Below are 18,660 nucleotides of genomic sequence, written 5' to 3' on the forward strand. Positions count from 1 at the left end.
GGGAATAGACTCGTTCCTCTCAATGCTCTCTGATGATGCAAACATTATGAGGAGGATTAAAACAGGAAGATAGCATGAGGCTACAAGATGACCTAGAGAAACTGAAGGAATGGTCCAACAAATGGCTACTAAAGGTCAACCTAAGTAAATGTAATGAAACTACGCGGAGGAAAAAGGAAGCCAGACACTGGAAACTGAATGGGAAGGGAACTATCAGGAGAGAGCGCCAAGCCATTATACGACCATGCAGCACTTGGAAGGGGTCAGGATAAAGATTTGGGATGACACGGGGGGAAAGGAATGGTGCCCAACCTCTTGGACGGTCGGGGATTGAATGCCGACCTGCATGAAGCGAGACCGTCGCTCTACCGTCCAGCCCAAGTAGTTGTTTTTCATGAAATGGACAGAGAGAAAGATCTAGGAGTTCATATCATGCCAAACATGTCTCCTGAAATAAGTAATTATCAAAAGAAAGCACCAAGCTGGGAAGGCTATGTAGCTCCATCAAATGTGCAGAATAATCAGAGGGCGCTAAATATCACTAAGGATGCCAATATGAGAACAGAAACGCATAAGGCGAACAATATCAAAGGTATCCGATTCACCACGAATTCTATTCTATCGAGGAACAGGTGACCACAAGAGACGGTCTGGAAGGAAGACACACATTCTTTCTGGAAGTCCAGACATTCAACAAGGATATGCATAACCGTAAGAGGGACAATGCAATTTGGACAAAAGGGATCAGGGCGGCACTCCAGTAAGTGCCCGTTAGTTAAGCGTGTATGGATAATATGCAACCTCACCAGAGCCGTTTCCCACCGCCGGTTACGGTTGTAGGAGGAAAGCCATGGGAACACACTACTCTTAAGACCACGCAGTATGTTACCAGTAGCAGAAGACCAACGACCCTGCCAACGGTCAAGGATGGAGGAATGAATGGATAAAAGTCGGAATAAGGAATACCTTTACAGGAGATGGGACAACTTAGGATAGATTCCTTTGCGGCAGCATCCGCATGCTCATTTAAGGACATACCAATATGGCTTTGAACCCAACAAAACTCCACTGTCTTAAATCTACTGGAGATAAGACACAGCCAATGTTGAATCTCGACTAATACCAGATTGACTGGATTAAAGGACTCCAGAGCCATGAGGGCACTGCAAGAGTCAACTACAACAACAAAGGAGGACAGCGAGAAAGCAGTTGACGAAGAGCATAGAGAATAGCATAAAGTTCTGCCGTAACGATGCTAGTCTCAGGAAGCAGGCGACACATATAGGTGTGGTCAGGAAAAACAACAGAGAAGCCTACACTGTCTGCAGACTTAGACCCATCCGTGAAGGCGGAAATGGAGTGGGAGTGTGAAGAAAAGTGCTCAAGGAAAAGGCATTTCAGAACTGTAGGAGGGGTAAAAGCTTTAGTCATGTGAGTCAGGATTTTACAAATTTATGAAGGGGGACTCAACTGGGGCAAGGATGGAACAACACGAGAAATATTGGTAACACTTACCGAAAGAGAATTTTGTAGACAAGACAACCAGACAGAAGCAGGGAGGTACACAATGAAGGGGAACAGCCTACCTGTGACGACGCGCGAAAAAGACCTGGGTGTGGACGTATCACCTAATCTATCTCCTGAGGCACATATAAATAGGATAACGACAGCAGCGTACTCTACACTGGTAAAAGTTAGAACATCATTCAGAAACCTAAGTAAGGAGGCATTTGGGGTGCTTTACACTGCCTACGTGAGGCCAGTCTTAGAGTATGCCGCCTCATAATGGAGTCCCCATCTGAAGAAGCATATAAGGAAACTGGAAAAGGTTCAGAGGTTTGCAATGAGACTCGACCCAGAGTTACGAGGGATGGAGTATGAAGAGCACCTGAAGGAACTGTGATTTACGACACTAGAAACAAGAAGGGAGAGGGGGGACATGATAGGAACGTATAAAATACTCAGAGGGATTGACAGAGTGGACATAGACGAAATGTTCACACGAAATAGTAACAGAACGAGGGGACATGGATGGAAGCTGAAAACTCGATGAGTCATAGAGATGTTAGGAAGTTTTCTTTTAGCGTGAGAATAGTGGAAAATGGAATGCACTTCAGGAACAGGTTGTGGAAGCAAACTGTGTATTTCTAATTTTAAAACTAGGTATGATAGGGAAATGGGACCGTAGTCATTGCTCTAAACAACCGATGGCTCGAAAGGCGGGATCCATGAGTCAATGCTCGATCCTGCAGACACAAATAGGTGAGTATACATACATACACACACACACACACACACACACACACACACACACACACACACACACACACACACACACACATACATACATACAAGGGTCAACAGCTTCAAGCTCAACAAGTCACACACACACACACAGTGCGGGCCACATTGTGTGTATGGGGCCCACGCATGGTGGGGCAACAGTATGCGGCCCCAGCATGGAGCCCGTACCTTGTCAAGCACAAGACGAAGTTGGAAAAAGTACAAAGGTATGCCACTAGGCTAGTCCCAGAACTAAGAGGCATGAGTTACAAGGAAAGGCTGCGGGAAATGCACCTTACGACACTAGAAGACAGAAGAGTAAGGGGAGACATGATCACTACCTACAAAATCATCAGGGGTATTGACAGGGTAGAGAAGGATAAACTATTCAACACTGGAGGGACGCGAACAAGGGGACACAGGTGGAAACTGAGTACCCAAATGAGCCACGGGGACGTTAGGAAGAACTTTTTCAGTGTCAGAGTAGTTAACAGATGGAATGCATTAGGCAGTGATGTGGTGGAGGCTGACTCCATACACAGTTTATAATGTAGATATGATAGAGCCCAGTAGGCTCAGGAACCTGTACACCTGTTGATTGACGGTTGAGAGGCGGGACCAAAGAGCCAGAGCTCAACCCCCGCAAGCACAAACAAGTGAGTACACACCTAGAAGAGTCAAGAGCTTCAAGCTCACACTAACGATGTCAGTGTGGTTATAAAAATAGGTGGGATACGAGGTCATACTAACAGGGTAAGATATGATATACTAAAAGCCAGAGAGAGAGAGAGAGAGAGAGAGAGAGAGAGAGAGAGAGAGAGAGAGAGAGAGAGAGAGAGAGAGAGAGAGAGAGAGAGAGAGAGAGAGAGAGAGAGAGAGAGAGAGAGAGAGAGAGAGAGAGAGAGAGAGAGAGAGAGAGAGAGAGAGAGAGAGAGAGAGAGAGAGAGAGAGAGAGAGAGAGAGAGAGAGAGAGAGAGAGAGAGAGAGAGACAGAGAGAGAGAGAGAGACAGAGAGAGAGAGAGAGACAGAGAGAGAGAGAGAGAGAGAGAGAGAGAGAGAGAGAGAGAGAGAGAGAGAGAGAGAGAGAGAGACAGAGAGAGAGAGAGAGACAGAGAGAGAGAGAGAGACAGAGAGAGAGAGAGAGAGAGAGAGAGAGAGAGAGAGAGAGAGAGAGAGAGAGAGAGAGAGAGAGAGAGAGAGAGAGAGAGAGAGAGAGAGAGAGAGAGAGAGAGAGAGAGAGAGAGAGAGAGAGAGAGAGAGAGAGAGAGAGAGAGAGAGAGAGAGAGAGAGAGAGAGAGAGAGAGAGAGAGAGAGAGAGAGAGAGAGACAGAGAGAGAGAGAGAGAGAGAGAGAGAGAGAGAGAGAGAGAGAGAGAGAGAGAGAGACAGAGACAGAGAGAGAGAGAGAGAGAGACAGAGAGAGAGAGAGAGAGAGAGAGAGAGAGAGAGAGAGAGAGAGAGAGAGAGAGAGAGAGAGAGAGAGAGAGAGAGAGAGAGACAGAGACAGAGAGAGAGAGAGAGAGAGAGAGAGACAGAGACAGAGAGAGAGAGAGAGAGAGAGAGACAGAGAGAGAGAGAGAGAGAGAGAGAGAGAGAGAGAGAGAGAGAGAGAGAGAGAGAGAGAGAGAGAGAGAGAGAGAAGGAAGTGGGGGGGGGGGGGAAGCACTAGGCCTAACCTAGATGAGGGTCGTAATTGTGTTGATTAGTATTGACGGTGGACAGTATAGGCTTATGGCCAGGGCGCCACACCTAGTGTCCAGCACCACAGTTACTCTCAACCCGTCCTTAGCCTGTCCTTACTGTCCGTCCTGGTCCTTAGCCTGTCCTTACTGTCCGTCCTGGTCCTTAGCCTGTCCTTACTGTCCCTCCTGGTCCTTAGCCTGTCCTTACTGTCCCTCCTGGTCCTTAGCCTGTCCTTACTGTCCCTCCTGGTCCTTAGCCTGTCCTTACTGTCCCTCCTGGTCCTTAGCCTGTCCTTACTGTCCGTCCTGGTCCTTATCCTGTCCTTACTGTCCCTCCTGGTCCTTATCCTGTCCTTACTGTCCGTCCTGGTCCTTATCCTGTCCTTACTGTCCGTCCTGGTCCTTAGCCTGTCCTTACTGTCCGTCGTGGTCCTTATCCTGTCCTTACTGTCCCTCCTGGTCCTTAGCCTGTCCTTACTGTCCGTCGTGGTCCTTAGCCTGTCCTTACTGTCCCTCCTGGTCCTTATACTGTCCTTACTGTCCGTCCTGGTCCTTATCCTGTCCTTACTGTCCGTCCTGGTCCTTATCCTGTCCTTACTGTCCCTCCTGGTCCTTAGCCTGTCCTTACTGTCCGTCCTGGTCCTTATCCTGTCCTTACTGTCCCTCCTGGTCCTTAGCCTGTCCTTACTGTCCGTCCTGGTCCTTAGCCTGTCCTTACTGTCCGTCCTGGTCCTTAGCCTGTCCTTACTGTCCCTCCTGGTCCTTATACTGTCCTTACTGTCCCTCCTGGTCCTTATCCTGTCCTTACTGTCCCTCCTGGTCCTTAGCCTGTCCTTACTGTCCCTCCTGGTCCTTAGCCTGTCCTTACTGTCCGTCCTGGTCCTTAGCCTGTCCTTACTGTCCCTCCTGGTCCTTATACTGTCCTTACTGTCCGTCCTGGTCCTTAGCCTGTCCTTACTGTCCGTCGTGGTCCTTATCCTGTCCTTACTGTCCCTCCTGGTCCTTAGCCTGTCCTTACTGTCCGTCGTGGTCCTTATCCTGTCCTTACTGTCCGTCCTGGTCCTTATCCTGTCCTTACTGTCAGTCCTGGTCCTTATCCTGTCCTTACTGTCCCTCCTGGTCCTTAGCCTGTCCTTACTGTCCCTCCTGGTCCTTATCCTGTCCTTACTGTCCCTCCTGGTCCTTATCCTGTCCTTACTGTCCGTCCTGGTCCTTATACTGTCCTTACTGTCCCTCCTGGTCCTTATCCTGTCCTTACTGTCCGTCCTGGTCCTTAGCCTGTCCTTACTGTCCCTCCTGGTCCTTATCCTGTCCTTACTGTCCGTCATGGTCATTATCCTGTCCTTACTGTCCCCACTGGGTCATTATCCTGTCCTTACTGTCCCTCCTGGTCCTTATCCTGTCCTTACTGTCCCTCCTGGTCCTTAGCCTGTCCTTACTGTCCGTCCTGGTCCTTATCCTGTCCTTACTGTCCCTCCTGGTCCTTATCCTGTCCTTACTGTCCGTCATGGTCATTATCCTGTCCTTACTGTCCCCCCTGGGTCATTATCCTGTCCTTACTGTCCCTCCTGGTCCTTATCCTGTCCTTACTGTCCCCCCTGGGTCATTATCCTGTCCTTACTGTCCCCCCTGGGTCATTATCCTGTCCTTACTGTCCCTCCTGGTCCTTATCCTGTCCTTACTGTCCCTCCTGGTCCTTATCCTGTCCTTACTGTCCCCCCCTGGTCCTTATCCTGTCCTTACTGTCCCCCCTGGTCCTTATCCTGTCCTTACTGTCCCCCCCTGGTCCTTATCCTGTCCCCCCCTGGTCCTTATCCTGTCCTTACTGTCCGTCCTGGTCCTTATCCTGTCCGTCCTGGGTCCTTATCCTGTCCTGGTCCGTATCCTGTCCTTACTGCCCGTCCTGGGTCCTTATCCTGTCCCCCCCTGGTCCTTATCCTGTCCTTACTGTCCGTCCTGGTCCTTATCCTGTCCCCCCTGGTCCTTATCCTGTCCTTAATGTCCCCCCCCTGGTCCTTATCCTGTCCTTAATGTCCCCCCCTGGTCCTTATCCTGTCCTTACTGCCCGTCCTGGGTCCTTATCCTGTCCCCCCCCTGGTCCTTATCCTGTCCTTACTGCCCATGATGACCAACAACAACTCAGGATTACCAACATGTCAGCCACTCACCTCAACACTCAAGAGTGACATGAGTGTGGCAGCAGCCACTCGTGCTGCCCACCACAGTCAATACCACTGTAGTTGCTGGCATCACGCACCGTGTCCGTCACCTCACAAGCCTTCACTATGACAAGGGCCAGCAAAGTGTATGCTTACCAAAATAGCGTTAAGTGTTGGGCGGCTTTTGTGTTCCTCAACTCGGTATGACTGAGTATTCAAACGGTATAGGTTAAGTAATAATTGTAGTTAAGAAGCAATAAGATGCTTATCTTAACATACTAAGAAGGTTAGGTGAGGTCGGTGTTTTCTATGAAGCTTTTCAAGGTAAACTAAAATATTCACAATCAATTAGTGTCACATATGCACTTATTAAATAAGCCAATATCACAATCAATTAGTATGTCACATATGCACTTATTAAATAAGCCAATATGACAATCAATTAGTGTGTCACATATGCACTTATTAAATAAGCCAATATGACAATCAATTAATATGTCACATATGCACTTATTAAATAAGCCAATATGACAATCAATTAGTGTGTCACATATGCACTTATTAATAAGCCAATATTGACTGTTAACAAGTGCGAGAACGGGTTGCAGTATTAGCAATGTGAAAATAAAAATACACTTTACCTCATCTTGTTGCAAGAGATTATAACACATTTTTTTTGCAATGTTCAATTGAAGAGGTGAAGAGGTTTATTGGAGGTGTTATTGTTGGAGTTGAACCTTTCGCTGTTAACTTAGACTGTGACGGGGGGGGGGGGAGGTACATTGAACTGTAGTGGGATCTACTAGACTGTGGTGGTGTCTACTAGACTGTGGTGGTGTCTACTGGACTGTGGTGGTGTCTACTGGACTGTGGTGGTGTCTACTGGACTGTGGTGGTGTCTACTGGACTGTGGTGGGATCTACTAGACTGTGGTGGTGTCTACTGGACTGTGGTGGTGTCTACTGGACTGTGGTGGTGTCTACTAGACTGTGGTGGTGTCTACTGGACTGTGGTGGTGTCTACTAGACTGTGGTGGTGTCTACTGGACTGTGGTGTCTACTAGACTGTGGTGGTGTCTACTAGACTGTGGTGGTGTCTACTGGACTGTGGTGGTGTCTACTGGACTGTGGTGGTGTCTACTGGACTGTGGTGGGATCTACTAGACTGTGGTGGTGTCTACTGGACTGTGGTGGTGTCTACTGGACTGTGGTGGTGTCTACTAGACTGTGGTGGTGTCTACTAGACTGTGGTGGTGTCTACTGGACTGTGGTGTCTACTAGACTGTGGTGGTGTCTACTAGACTGTGGTGGTGTCTACTGGACTGTGGTGGTGTCTACTGGACTGTGGTGGTGTCTACTGGACTGTGGTGGGATCTACTAGACTGTGGTGGTGTCTACTGGACTGTGGTGGTGTCTACTGGACTGTGGTGGTGTCTACTAGACTGTGGTGGTGTCTACTAGACTGTGGTGGTGTCTACTGGACTGTGGTGGTGTCTACTGGACTGTGGTGGTGTCTACTAGACTGTGGTGGTGTCTACTGGACTGTGGTGGTGTCTACTGGACTGTGGTGGTGTCTACTGGACTGTGGTGGTGTCTACTAGACTGTGGTGGTGTCTACTGGACTGTGGTGGTGTCTACTGGACTGTGGTGGTGTCTACTGGACTGTGGTGGTGTCTACTAGACTGTGGTGGTGTCTACTGGACTGTGGTGGTGTCTACTGGACTGTGGTGGGGTCTACTGGACTGTGGTGGTGTCTACTGGACTGTGGTGGGGTCTACTGGACTGTGGTGGGGTCTACTGGACTGTGGTGGTGTCTACTAGACTGTGGTGGTGTCTACTGGACTGTGGTGGTGTCTACTAGACTGTGGTGGTGTCTACTAGACTGTGGTGGTGTCTACTGGACTGTGGTGGTGTCTACTGGACTGTGATGGGGTCTACTGGACTGTGGTGGGGTCTACTGGACTGTGGTGGGGTCTACTGGACTGTGGTGGTGTCTACTGGACTGTGGTGGTGTCTACTGGACTGTGGTGGTGTCTACTAGACTGTGGTGGTGTCTACTAGACTGTGGTGGTGTCTACTGGACTGTGGTGGTGTCTACTGGACTGTGGTGGTGTCTACTGGACTGTGGTGGTGTCTACTGGACTGTGGTGGTGTCTACTGGACTGTGGTGGTGTCTACTGGACTGTGGTGGTGTCTACTGGACTGTGGTGGTGTCTACTGGACTGTGGTGGTGTCTACTAGACTGTGGTGGTGTCTACTGGACTGTGGTGGTGTCTACTGGACTGTGGTGGTGTCTACTGGACTGTGGTGGTGTCTACTAGACTGTGGTGGTGTCTACTGGACTGTGGTGGTGTCTACTGGACTGTGGTGGTGTCTACTAGACTGTGGTGGTGTCTACTGGACTGTGGTGGTGTCTACTGGACTGTGGTGGTGTCTACTGGACTGTGGTGGTGTCTACTAGACTGTGGTGGTGTCTACTAGACTGTGGTGGTGTCTACTGGACTGTGGTGGTGTCCACTGGACTGTGGTGGTGTCTACTAGACTGTGGTGGTGTCTACTGGACTGTGGTGGGGTCCACTGGACTGTGGTGGTGTCTACTAGACTGTGGTGGTGTCTACTGGACTGTGGTGGTGTCTACTGGACTGTGGTGGTGTCTACTGGACTGTGGTGGTGTCTACTAGACTGTGGTGGTGTCTACTGGACTGTGGTAGGGTCTACTGGACTGTGGTGGTGTCTACTGGACTGTGGTGGTGTCTACTAGACTGTGGTGGTGTCTACTGGACTGTGGTGGTGTCTACTGGACTGTGGTGGTGTCTACTGGACTGTGGTGGGGTCTACTAGACTGTGGTGGGGTCTACTGGACTGTGGTGGTGTCTACTGGACTGTGGTGGGGTCTACTGGACTGTGGTGGTGTCTACTGGACTGTGGTGGGGTCTACTGGACTGTGGTGGTGTCTACTGGACTGTGGTGGTGTCTACTGGACTGTGGTGGTGTCTACTGGACTGTGGTGGTGTCTACTGGACTGTGGTGGTGTCTACTGGACTGTGGTGGTGTCTACTGGACTGTGGTGGTGTCTACTGGACTGTGGTGGTGTCTACTGGACTGTGGTGGTGTCTACTGGACTGTGGTGGTGTCTACTAGACTGTGGTGGTGTCTACTGGACTGTGGTGGTGTCTACTGGACTGTGGTGGTGTCTACTAGACTGTGGTGGTGTCTACTGGACTGTGGTGGTGTCTACTGGACTGTGGTGGGGTCTACTGGACTGTGGTGGTGTCTACTAGACTGTGGTGGTGTCTACTAGACTGTGGTGGTGTCTACTAGACTGTGGTGGTGCCCACTGGACTGTGGTGGTGCCCACTGGACTGTGGTGGTGTCCACTGGACTGTGGTGGTGTCCACTGGACTGTGGTGGTGTCCACTGGACTGTGGTGGTGTCCACTGGACTGTGGTGGTGTCTACTGGACTGTGGTGGTGTCCACTGGACTGTGGTGGTGTCCACTGGACTGTGGTGGTGTCCACTGGACTGTGGTGGTGTCCACTGGACTGTGGTGGTGTCCACTGGACTGTGGTGGTGTCCACTGGACTGTGGTGGTGTCCACTGGACTGTGGTGGTGTCCACTGGACTGTGGTGGTGTCCACTGGACTGTGGTGGTGTCCACTGGACTGTGGTGGTGTCCACTGGACTGTGGTGGTGTCCACTGGACTGTGGTGGTGTCCACTGGACTGTGGTGGTGTCCACTGGACTGTGGTGGTGTCCACTGGACTGTGGTGGTGTCCACTGGACTGTGGTGGTGTCCACTGGACTGTGGTGGTGTCTACTGGACTGTGGTGGTGTCCACTGGACTGTGGTGGTGTCCACTGGACTGTGGTGGTGTCCACTGGACTGTGGTGGTGTCCACTGGACTGTGGTGGTGTCCACTGGACTGTGGTGGTGTCCACTGGACTGTGGTGGTGTCTACTGGACTGTGGTGGTGCCCACTGGACTGTGGTGGTGTCCACTGGACTGTGGTGGTGTCCACTGGACTGTGGTGGTGTCCACTGAACTGTGGTGGTGTCCACTGGACTGTGGTGGTGTCTACTGGACTGTGGTGGTGCCCACTGGACTGTGGTGGTGTCCACTGGACTGTGGTGGTGTCTACTGGACTGTGGTGGTGTCTACTGGACTGTGGTGGTGTCTACTGGACTGTGGTGGTGTCTACTAGACTGTGGTGGGGTCCACTGGATTGTGGTGGTGTCTACTAGACTGTGGTGGTGTCTACTGGACTGTGGTGGTGTCCACTGGACTGTGGTGGTGTCTACTAGACTGTGGTGGTGTCTACTGGACTGTGGTGGGGTCCACTGGACTGTGGTGGTGTCTACTAGACTGTGGTGGTGTCTACTGGACTGTGGTGGTGTCTACTAGACTGTGGTGGTGTCTACTGGACTGTGGTGGGGTCCACTGGACTGTGGTGGTGTCTACTAGACTGTGGTGGTGTCTACTGGACTGTGGTGGTGTCTACTGGACTGTGGTGGTGTCTACTAGACTGTGGTGGTGTCTACTAGACTGTGGTGGGGTCTACTGGACTGTGGTGGGGTCCACTAGACTGTGGTGGTGTCTACTGGACTGTGGTGGTGTCTACTGGACTATGGTGGTGTCTACTGGACTGTGGTGGGGTCCACTAGACTGTGGTGGGGTCCACTAGACTGTGGTGGGGTCCACTAGACTGTGGTGGGGTCCACTAGACTGCTGTGGTTGTCCACTAGACCAAGCAAGCAGGCACCCAGGGGGTCATAAATAGGTCCATTTCACACAAGTCAGACACACCACCACGAGGTGACAACATGGCTTGTCTGAGAGCGTCGAGGGTTCGTTGTAACCACTTGCTGACAGATGTCGGCTTCCCGCGTGCTGGTGAAGTCACCTTCACTGGTAACCAGTCAGCAGCTAGTGGTAGCTAGTCCCACTGGTACCACCTCCCTTCCTGGTTGGTCAGTATAAGGTGTTGTGGTGGCCTTAATAACCCTCCAGAGGCTGACAGGTCTTACAAGACCAACAAAAAACCCAAGGCAAGATTTAAATTCAAATTCAAAATTCAAATTCAAATTTTTATTCAGATAAAAGGTGTTCGTTGGTTGACGAGGTGAGTGATGTAGTCTTCGTGCGACCTCAAACTGCACCACACGACCACGGTACTGTCCAGGCGACCATGGTACTGTCCAGGCGACCATGGTACTGTCCAGGCGACCATGGTACTGTCCAGGCGACCATGGTACTGTCCAGGCGACCATGGTACTGTCCAGGCGACCATGGTACTGTCCTGGCGACCATGGTACTGTCCAGGCGACCATGGTACTGTCCAGGCGACCATGGTACTGTCCTGGCGACCATGGTACTGTCCAGGCGACCATGGTACTGTCCTGGCGACCATGGTACTGTCCAGGCGACCATGGTACTGTCCAGGCGACCATGGTACTGTCCTGGCGACCATGGTACTGTCCAGGCGACCATGGTACTGTCCAGGCGACCATGGTACTGTCCTGGCGACCATGGTACTGTCCAGGCGACCATGGTACTGTCCTGGCGACCATGGTACTGTCCAGGCGACCATGGTACTGTCCAGGCGACCATGGTACTGTCCAGGCGACCACGGTACTGTCCAGGCGACCACGGTACTGTCCAGGCGACCATCGTACTGTCCAGGCGACCATGGTACTGTCCAGGCGACCATGGTACTGTCCAGGCGACCATGGTACTGTCCAGGCGACCATGGTACTGTCCAGGCGACCATGGTACTGTCCAGGCGACCATGGTACTGTCCTGGCGACCATGGTACTGTCCAGGCGACCATGGTACTGTCCAGGCGACCACGGTACTGTCCAGGCGACCACGGTACTGTCCAGGCGACCATGGTACTGTCCAGGCGACCATGGTACTGTCCAGGCGACCATGGTACTGTCCAGGCGACCATGGTACTGTCCAGGCGACCATGGTACTGTCCAGGCGACCATGGTACTGTCCAGGCGACCATGGTACTGTCCAGGCGACCACGGTACTGTCCAGGCGACCACGGTACTGTCCAGGCGACCACGGTACTGTCCAGGCGACCACGGTACTGTCCAGGCGACCACGGTACTGTCCAGGCGACCACGGTACTGTCCAGGCGACCACGGTACTGTCCAGGCGACCATGGTATTGTCCAGGCGCACACTATCCAAACTACCATGGTATCATTCAGACTACAAGGGTACTGTCCCGACCCAACCCAACCCAATCAAACCTAATCGAACCCAACTTAACCCAGATCCAACTTGACTAAATCCTAAGCTAACCTGTTGGGACAGTAGCGGACACTGCCCCCCCCCCCCGGACCACTCCCGCAGATCCTGGGCGGCCAGCATGTGTGTGCCCGCGGCACCAAGAGGCTCTTCAAAGCTCCTGGCAGCGTGCATGGGGCGAGGCTGTGCATCAATGAGGTACTGACACCCACACGAGTGCATGTGTTCCATGCCAGGTCCGTGTCAAAACCGGTTTTTGCCGAAACCATTTGTTATGGGAGAAGCCGGGTGCTTGTTTTAGCAGGATATGGACACCCATTTTGTACTGGGAGGAAGTAGGACATAGCTGGAAGCAAAGAGGGTATGATCCCTATATATAAGATACATGCTAGTGAGGACGTTGGTGCATACAACACCCTCACTAGCGTGACTGCTGCCCCCCGCGGCTGCTTTTGTTGATTGATCAAGATTATGCCACCCAAGAGGGAGCACGGGCATGAATAGCCCGTAAGTACTTTTGTTGACCAATCCTAACACTGGTTGTACTGACCTTGTGTGTGTGTGTTGCGTTAGTGATGGATAGTTTATTGTGCACCCCATACTCAGCCTCTGAGTGCTAGTTTATTGTGCACCCCATACTCAGCCTCTGAGCGCTAGTTTATTGTGCACCCCATACTCAGCCTCTGAGCGCTAGTTTATTGTGCACCCCATACTCAGCCTCTGAGCGCTAGTTTATTGTGCACCCCATACTCAGCCTCTGACCGCTAGTTTATTGTGCACCCCATACTCATCCGTTGAACAGGACTACGAGTGCTGACTCCTGTTAGCTGGCTGAGAGCTTTCCCTTCCCATAGCTCATGGTCAGCCTTACCCTACTAGTTATCCCTGGAACACCACACAACAATGTGTTTACAACCAGGTCACCAATTACTGCTGAGTAAACAGGGGCGAACTCGGCTCAATAAATATGACATATTCGACCCGAAATTAACAGTCAGTATATCATGTGAGGATCCTGCGTTGATGTAAGGACCAACCTCACATCAACGCTGGACCAACCTTACATCAACGCTGGACCACCCTCACATCAACGCTGGACCAACCTCACATCAACGCAGGACCAACCTTACACCAACGCTGGACCAACCTCACATCAACGCAGGACCAACCTTACACCAACGCAGGACCAACCTCACATCAACGCAGGATCAACCATACATCAACGCAGGACCAACCTTACACCAACGCAGGACCAACCTCACATCAACGCAGGACCAACCGCACATCAACGCAGGACCAACCTTACACCAACGCAGGACCAACCTCACACCAACGCTGGACCAACCTCACACCAACGCTGGACCAACCTTACACCAACGCAGGACCAACCTTACACCAACGCTGGACCAACCTCACACCAACGCAGGACCAACCTCACATCAACGCAGGATCAACCATACATCAACGCTGGACCAACCTCACATCAACGCAGGATCAACCATACATCAACGCTGGACCAACCTTACACCAACGCAGGACCAACCTTACACCAACGCAGGACCAACCTCACATCAACGCAGGATCAACCATACATCAACGCAGGACCAACCTCACATCAACGCAGGATCAACCATACATCAACGCTGGACCAACCTTACATAAACGCAGGACCAACCTCACATCAACGCAGGATCAACCATACATCAACGCAGGACCAACCTCACATCAACGCAGGATCAACCATACATCAACGCTGGACCAACCTTACATAAACGCAGGACCAACCTTACACCAACGCAGGACCAACCTCACATCAACGCAGGATCAACCATACATCAACGCTGGACCAACCTTACATAAACGCAGGACCAACCTCACATCAACGCTGGACCAACCGCACATCAACGCAGGACCAACCTTACACCAACGCAGGATCAACCATACATCAACGCTGGACCAACCGCACATCAACGCAGGACCAACCTTACACCAACGCAGGACCAACCTCACATCAACGCTGGACCAACCGCACATCAACGCTGGACCAACCTCACATCAACGCTGGACCAACCTCACATCAACGCAGGACCAACCTTACACCAACGCAGGACCAACCTCACACCAACGCAGGACCAACCTCACATCAACGCAGGATCAACCATACATCAACGCAGGACCAACCGCACATCAACGCTGGACCAACCTTACACCAACGCAGGATCAACCATACATCAACGCTGGACCAACCTTACATAAACGCAGGACCAACCTCACATCAACGCTGGACCAACCTCACATCAACGCTGGACCAACCTCACATCAACGCTGGACCAACCTCACATCAACGCTGGACCAACCTCACATCAACGCAGGACCAACCTCACATCAACGCTGGACCAACCTCACATCAACGCAGGACCAACCTCACATCAACGCTGGACCAACCTCACATCAACGCTGGACCAACCGCACATCAACGCAGGACCAACCTCACATCAACGCAGGACCAACCTCACATCAACGCTGGACCAACCTTACACCAACGCAGGACCAACCGCACATCAACGCTGGACCAACCTCACATCAACGCAGGACCAACCTCACATCAACGCTGGACCAACCTTACACCAACGCAGGACCAACCGCACATCAACGCTGGACCAACCGCACATCAACGCAGGACCAACCTCACATCAACGCAGGACCAACCTCACATCAACGCTGGACCAACCTCACATCAACGCTGGACCAACCTTACACCAACGCTGGACCAACCGCACATCAACGCAGGACCAACCTCACATCAACGCTGGACCAACCTTACACCAACGCTGGACCAACCTCACATCAACGCTGGACCAACCGCACATCAACGCTGGACCAACCTCACATCAACGCAGGACCAACCTCACATCAACGCTGGACCAACCTTACACCAACGCAGGACCAACCTCACATCAACGCTGGACCAACCTTACACCAACGCAGGACCAACCTTACACCAACGCAGGACCAACCTCACATCAACGCTGGACCAACCGCACATCAACGCAGGACCAACCTCACATCAACGCAGGACCAACCTCACATCAACGCTGGACCAACCTCACATCAACGCTGGACCAACCTTACACCAACGCTGGACCAACCGCACATCAACGCAGGACCAACCTCACATCAACGCTGGACCAACCTTACACCAACGCTGGACCAACCTCACATCAACGCTGGACCAACCGCACATCAACGCTGGACCAACCTCACATCAACGCAGGACCAACCTCACATCAACGCTGGACCAACCTTACACCAACGCAGGACCAACCGCACATCAACGCAGGACCAACCGCACATCAACGCTGGACCAACCGCACATCAACGCTGGACCAACCTTACACCAACGCTGGACCAACCTTACACCAACGCAGGACCAACCTTACATCAACGCTGGACCAACCTTACATCAACGCTGGACCACCTTCACATCAACGCTGGACCACCTTCACATCAACGCTGGACCAACCTCACATCAACGCTGGACCAACCGCACATCAACGCAGGACCAACCTTACACCAACGCAGGACCAACCTTACACCAACGCAGGACCAACCTCACATCAACGCAGGATCAACCATACATCAACGCTGGACCAACCTTACACCAACGCAGGACCATCCTCATATCAACGCAGGATCAACCATACATCAACGCTGGACCAACCTCACATCAACGCTGGACCAACCGCACATCAACGCAGGACCAACCGCACATCAACGCTGGACCAACCTTACACCAACGCAGGACCAACCTTACACCAACGCAGGACCAACCTCACATCAACGCAGGATCAACCATACATCAACGCTGGACCAACCTTACACCAACGCAGGACCATCCTCATATCAACGCAGGATCAACCATACATCAACGCTGGACCAACCTCACATCAACGCTGGACCAACCTCACATCAACGCTGGACCAACCTCACATCAACGCTGGACCAACCTCACATCAACGCTGGACCAACCTCACATCAACGTATAATCCTAAACTAGGATTATATACAATCCTAGTTTATAGTTCCTATATTTAGGATCTATAATCCTAAACTATCCTAGGCCTAAATACGCAACTATAGCTTTAACATACACAATCTTTGACCTAGTTCAGTACATGTACTATACCAGGCCTAGGAAAAATATATAACAAAAATGCGCCCGGGGAGACTACGTAGGCCTAAGAAAAGTCGAGCCTTTTTCTCCGCAAATCCTCATAAAAGTTCAAAATTAATCTTTTTTTGAGAGGAGGAGGGGTACAGCAGTTCATGTTTTGTATTACCATCAATAGCAACTATCATTTTAGAATAATAATGTTATATATTACATTAAATACACAAAATTGCTCGAACCTTGGTGGCGAAGAACGTTGAAGCTGGAAGAGTGGCGGAACGTCAACACGGGAGCAAATCTCTCGACACCCTCACTCACTGACGACCAAGGCAATACTGTCGCAGTTGGCGCTCGCGGAGTCGCGCCGCCCGGCCCTACACCCGCGAAGGACAGCGGCACCCGAACCCCATAACGTTTTATTTCTTATTTGACCTTTTATTTCTTATTTGCTTCAGGTTAGGCTCCGTCGGGTTAGGCGCCGTCGGGTTAGGCTCCGTCGGGTTAGGCTCCGTCGGGTCGGGTTATAGAGCAGCGCTGACGTCGGGCAATACTTCTCTCAGGTTTTGGACCCTACTACCAAGGGGAGCCCTCGCACCCTTTTCTATATATCTACCCTATATATCTACCCTATATTTCTACCCTATATATCTTCATTTGTGTTAATGGGGAAAGGGGAGTTACGGGGGGGGGGGGGGTTAGAGAATGGGGGCGTCAAATAACACCCATGGAATGAGGTGATTACTTCTGTAATTGTGCTTTTGTCATAGTTTAGGGTAAATTCAATGTGACATGAAATCTGAAATAATGTTTTAACTACTTACATATATACGCACACTTTCCTCGTATGTATATGGGGGTGGAGGGGGTAGAATGGGGGTCACATCTCCTGGGGTCAAGACGAGGGAACATAACAGCAAATCATCACACACCAATCATCATTACCAACAACATCAAAACGTAACAACCCCTCCGCACGAGAGGCTGAGGACAGGAGCTAGAGCTCACTAAACGCGCGCCTGCACACACACACACTCCGGATACGTGGCTCTCCCTGTGTCAGATCCCTGTGTCAGGTCACTGCGCCAGACCTGGTTGGTATTCGCCAGAGGCAATATAAATAGGGTGGACATGTTAATGGCCAGCGTGCAGCCATCATTATCTGAGGGAGGATACCGCGGCAAGGACACAGGGGGACACGGGGGGGGGAACAGAGGGGGGAGACAGGGGAGGACACAGGGGGACACAGAGGGACAAGCCAGAGCAGGCCACAGACCCTGGCCAGGCACGGCCAACGTCCCCGGGTCCTGGTTGTGAAGCATCTTGCGCCTCGACCTCCGCACTCGTTACCTAATACCTCTCTTACGCCCCTGACTAACGCTAACCAGGTACCTGGTTCAATGGTCTTGACCTGTCAGGAACCAGACCACAGCATACTAGGTGGGCCATGGTGTGCCAAGAACCGGGCCTCACCCTACAAGGTGGGACCTGATGTACCAAGAACCAGGTCACACATACAAGGTGGGCCAAAATGTACCAGGAAACAGTTGGACTAGCTGTAGTGTACCAGGTGTGTGAGTGGTTTGTCCCAAACCAGGAACCAGCTGAACCCGGGTACTAGGAGTACCAACCAGGCGCTGTTGTACCAGGTAGAAATAAGGTAAGGTAGTTATCAAGAGAAAGCGCCAAGGCCATTACGACTATATAGCACTTAAAAGGGATCAGGATAAGGATTTGGGATGGGACTGGGGGAAGGAATGGTGCCCAACCACTTGGACGGTCGGGGACTGAACTCCGACCTGCATGAAGCGAAACCGTCACTCTACCATCCTAAGACAGTGTGATACGAGGCTATTTAATGCGGCCTTCCCAGATATTCTTTAGATGACTAAAGTCATCACAGTCTATAAAAGTGGTGATCTCGCCGAAATCAGCAATTTTAGATCAATATCAATCCTGCCCACCTTGTCCCAACTTTTGAGAAACTAATATACAAACAGGTCTACTACTTGCTAGATAAATACATTATACTTCTTGTTCATTATATTTATAGTTCTTGCCAGTATGGCTTCAGATTGCATAAAAGCACCAAATGCTTTCATTAATGTTCTTGAC

The 18,660-nt window shown here is 51.4% G+C and overlaps 3 protein-coding genes across 3 annotated transcripts in view; 1 reads left to right on the plus strand and 2 right to left on the minus strand.

Annotated features, from left to right (window-relative positions):
• LOC138366404 (uncharacterized protein PF3D7_1120000-like) overlaps window positions 1–1,232 on the plus strand; it is a 28,362-nt gene extending 27,130 nt beyond the window's left edge. Inside the window, exon 3 of the mRNA XM_069327447.1 lies at window positions 1,143–1,232. Within this exon, the coding sequence (XP_069183548.1) occupies window positions 1,143–1,232 (90 nt within the window). The remainder of the gene's footprint in view (window positions 1–1,142) is intronic.
• LOC123757457 (uncharacterized) overlaps window positions 1–16,934 on the minus strand; it is a 60,363-nt gene extending 43,429 nt beyond the window's left edge. The window contains exon 1 of the mRNA XM_045741092.2: window positions 16,788–16,934. The gene's annotated coding sequence lies outside the window, so the exon portion shown is untranslated. The remainder of the gene's footprint in view (window positions 1–16,787) is intronic.
• LOC138366405 (uncharacterized) lies at window positions 11,213–12,325 on the minus strand. The gene has a single exon (XM_069327448.1). It carries the CDS (start codon window positions 12,323–12,325, stop codon window positions 11,213–11,215), a length of 1,113 nt encoding a protein of 370 aa, XP_069183549.1.
• Window positions 16,935–18,660: the final 1,726 nt, after the last annotated feature.

This window comes from Procambarus clarkii, chromosome 19, assembly GCF_040958095.1.
Source record: "Procambarus clarkii isolate CNS0578487 chromosome 19, FALCON_Pclarkii_2.0, whole genome shotgun sequence".
Lineage (NCBI taxonomy): Eukaryota > Metazoa > Arthropoda > Malacostraca > Decapoda > Cambaridae > Procambarus > Procambarus clarkii.